Genomic DNA, 2822 nt, shown 5'->3' on the forward strand with positions numbered 1-2822 from the left:
CGGTTTCTTCACGACCCTGTCTGACTGAAACTCTGTCTTCAAGGAACTAGGAACCTGCACCCCAAGGTTTCCTTAATCTGGAACACTCCCCAGGACCTTCCCATTAAGTCCTGCCCTGATTTGCCTTACCAAAATGCAGTACCTCACATTTATTTAAATTAATTAGATCAGAAAAAAATCACTAGTCGTTTAGCACATCATCCCAATCTAATTATTTATTAAATATGCTAAACCTGAATCAAACCTTGCTTAAACCACAATTGGATACTGTGTGCAGGCTGATCCATCAGGGAGATATGGAAGTTCTGCAGAATTGGATTACAACAATGAAGACTGCACAGGGAGTGGCTGAATCAAATATCATGCGGGTGTTTAAGGGGAAGACAGACAAGATTAGGGGAGAAAGGAATAGAGGGTCAGGGTAATCGGTGAGCAAAGGTGACAGGAGTCTCAAGTGGAGCAGTAACACTGATGTGAACTGATTGGAACAAATCATAGAATCCTTCAGAGTGGAAACAGGCCATTTAGCCCATTGAGTCCATAATGACCCTTTGAACAGCATCCCACTCAGACTCACTCCCCTACGCTATCAGTGTAACTCTGCATTTCCCATGGCTAATTTAACTAGCCTGCATATCGCTAGGCTCTATGGGCAATTTAGCATGTCCAATCCACCTAACATGCATATTTGTGGACCGCAGGAGGAAACCCATGCAGACATTGGGAGAATGTGCAAACTCCACACAGTCGCCTGAAAGTAGAATCAAACCCGGGTTCCTGGCACTGTGAGGCAGCAGGGCTCGCCATTGAGCCATGGTACTGCCCTAATAAGACCTGTTTACATCCTCTGTAGTGTACACAATTGCCTTCATAGGAGAAAAAAGCTTACACAATGATGTCAAGCTGATAATTCCACCAGGAAAAACAATTCCTGCAATATTTGCATGCACCTCCAGTTTCCTAACACACTCCACTGAAAGGCAAAGCAAGCTTTGCACCAGTGAAAGTTTTGCACTAGTGAAAGTTTTCACATTGCAATCCCATTCTGAGACTGTTGCACCAGGGCAATGGGTGTAAATAAAGAAGATGAGGGTAAGAAAAAAGCTCCACTACTTGGAGACCAGTAGCAGTGAGGCCATATTTATGTTTTGCTGCCCCGCTCGCAGGGTCAAACATGACACACCTCAAGTGGGATAATTAGAAACACTATATGCAGCAAACACACTGCCTTTGAAAAACACAGTTTTATCTCTGTTCAGAGCCACTCTGTCTCTCTCTTTCTCATCCTCTCTAAAGCATCACCAGCTGACAAATGAGCTGGTTGGCTTGCCACCCTTTCACAGCAATATGCCTTATAAGGAGCCATAAGAGATATTACTTTTCATCCATATGACTGCACATCTTCTTCAGTTTTTGCATGATGCTGCTGGTCTCACTGCCTGAAATCGAAACAGGGGAGGGACTCCACATCTCCATATCTGTTTGCAGGAGACTGGAAGTGGGGCTCACTTTGGAAACATTCTCCACTTCTAGTTGTTCTGCATTCCGCTGCTCCTGTCGAGTTGGAACCTGAGAAGATACCAAGATGGACGCATGGAAAGTTAAGTTTGTTCCTAAAAGGAAACAACTCCAGAATTAGTTGCAGTGAAACACAGATGAGATTCAAAGACTGGTTTCTGCAACTAAGCAACATTATTTCCTTTCAGGCAGGCAGAGCATTTCATTAGTTTTGAATTAATTGAGCTTTAATTAATTGAAAATTTCAAAAGTGAGACTGATTTTTTTGTTTGTTGGGAATGTTTATTCAGGGAAACCGATTAAGGGAGAGAGATGTAGATCAATTATAATAGAAGTAAGTGCAAGCAGATGAGTGGCTCAACAACCTAGTCCCATTCCTATGCACATGATCAAGTGCAAAAATGTTTTGACACCTTTGTAGGATATGCTGATAACAGGTAGGAGCCAGATTGCAGGGAGTGAAAGAACAGAAGTACAGATACATTGGGCTGAAAGCTCCATTTCTTGTGCTGTCACTTCTACAGAATGCAGAACAAAACACGATATCGATGAATACAAAGGATGGTATTCTTGGCAGCAGCAGGTATTCCTGCATATACAGCTTTAGGTTGCAGAGATTCGGACTCTTCATAAGGGAACATGTGAACATGTTTTCAACTTAATAAAAGTACCGAGGCTTAAGTTGATGTTTCTCAGTGGCAGACAAACCATTCTTACATATTTTCTGTAAAATGTTAAAAGTTTTATTTATATTGTAATGATAATATAGACCAGAAACCTGGCTGATAGCAAGCTTGGATTGAAAGTGATCACCCATCATTCATGCTGCTGAGTAAGTAATTCCTTACTTTAATAGTAACTTTGCATTGAACTGTTCAGGAGTTTGCAAATGGTGGGATACTAACCAACTTGCTCTCCCCAGCGGATTTGAGTCTCTCCTGAATTTTGGTGGTGGTTTGGAGCATATGTTGAACCTCCTCCTGCTGTTTCAGAATCAGCTGCCTCTCCCTGTGAGCAGCCTTGTTGGCTTCTTGAAGATGCCTGATTCCAGCCTGTGATGAAATTGTATACAATGTATTACCATGTTAGAGACCAACCAAACCCGTCTTTACGTCGTCAATAAATTTATTTTGACGACAGAGTACAGACAAAAATGAAGACAGGGCACACAACTCCATAACCCATTAAGTTCTAAGTTGCACAGTTTCCAAGTGGCACTGTGCAACGTTTACAACTTATAATGCTTGTTCTTGATGAAAACTTTGTGGGTTTTTTCGACAAAATGTATTGTCAACACAAACTCA

General features: G+C 41.8%; 2 protein-coding genes across 7 annotated transcripts in view; one reads left to right on the forward strand and one right to left on the reverse strand.

Moving 5' to 3' along the window:
- LOC122552869 overlaps positions 1 to 2822 on the forward strand; it is a 98151-nt gene that overhangs the window by 21348 nt on the left and 73981 nt on the right. The window lies entirely within an intron of this gene.
- The window catches only part of LOC122552870 (centrosome-associated protein 350-like), a 27280-nt gene continuing 25832 nt past the window's right edge, over positions 1375 to 2822 (reverse strand). For all 6 annotated transcript variants that reach the window (XR_006312536.1, XR_006312538.1, XR_006312537.1 and 3 more), the window contains 2 exons: positions 2424 to 2570; positions 1375 to 1569 (listed from right to left, as the gene is read on the reverse strand). Coding sequence is in view for 3 of the 6 variants with exons in the window: in XM_043695958.1 (XP_043551893.1) it covers positions 1375 to 1569; positions 2424 to 2570 (342 nt within the window). In the remaining 3 variants the exon portion in view is untranslated. The remainder of the gene's footprint in view (positions 1570 to 2423; positions 2571 to 2822) is intronic.

The sequence above is a fragment of the Chiloscyllium plagiosum genome, chromosome 9, assembly GCF_004010195.1.
Source record: "Chiloscyllium plagiosum isolate BGI_BamShark_2017 chromosome 9, ASM401019v2, whole genome shotgun sequence".
Taxonomy (NCBI): Eukaryota; Metazoa; Chordata; class Chondrichthyes; order Orectolobiformes; family Hemiscylliidae; genus Chiloscyllium; species Chiloscyllium plagiosum.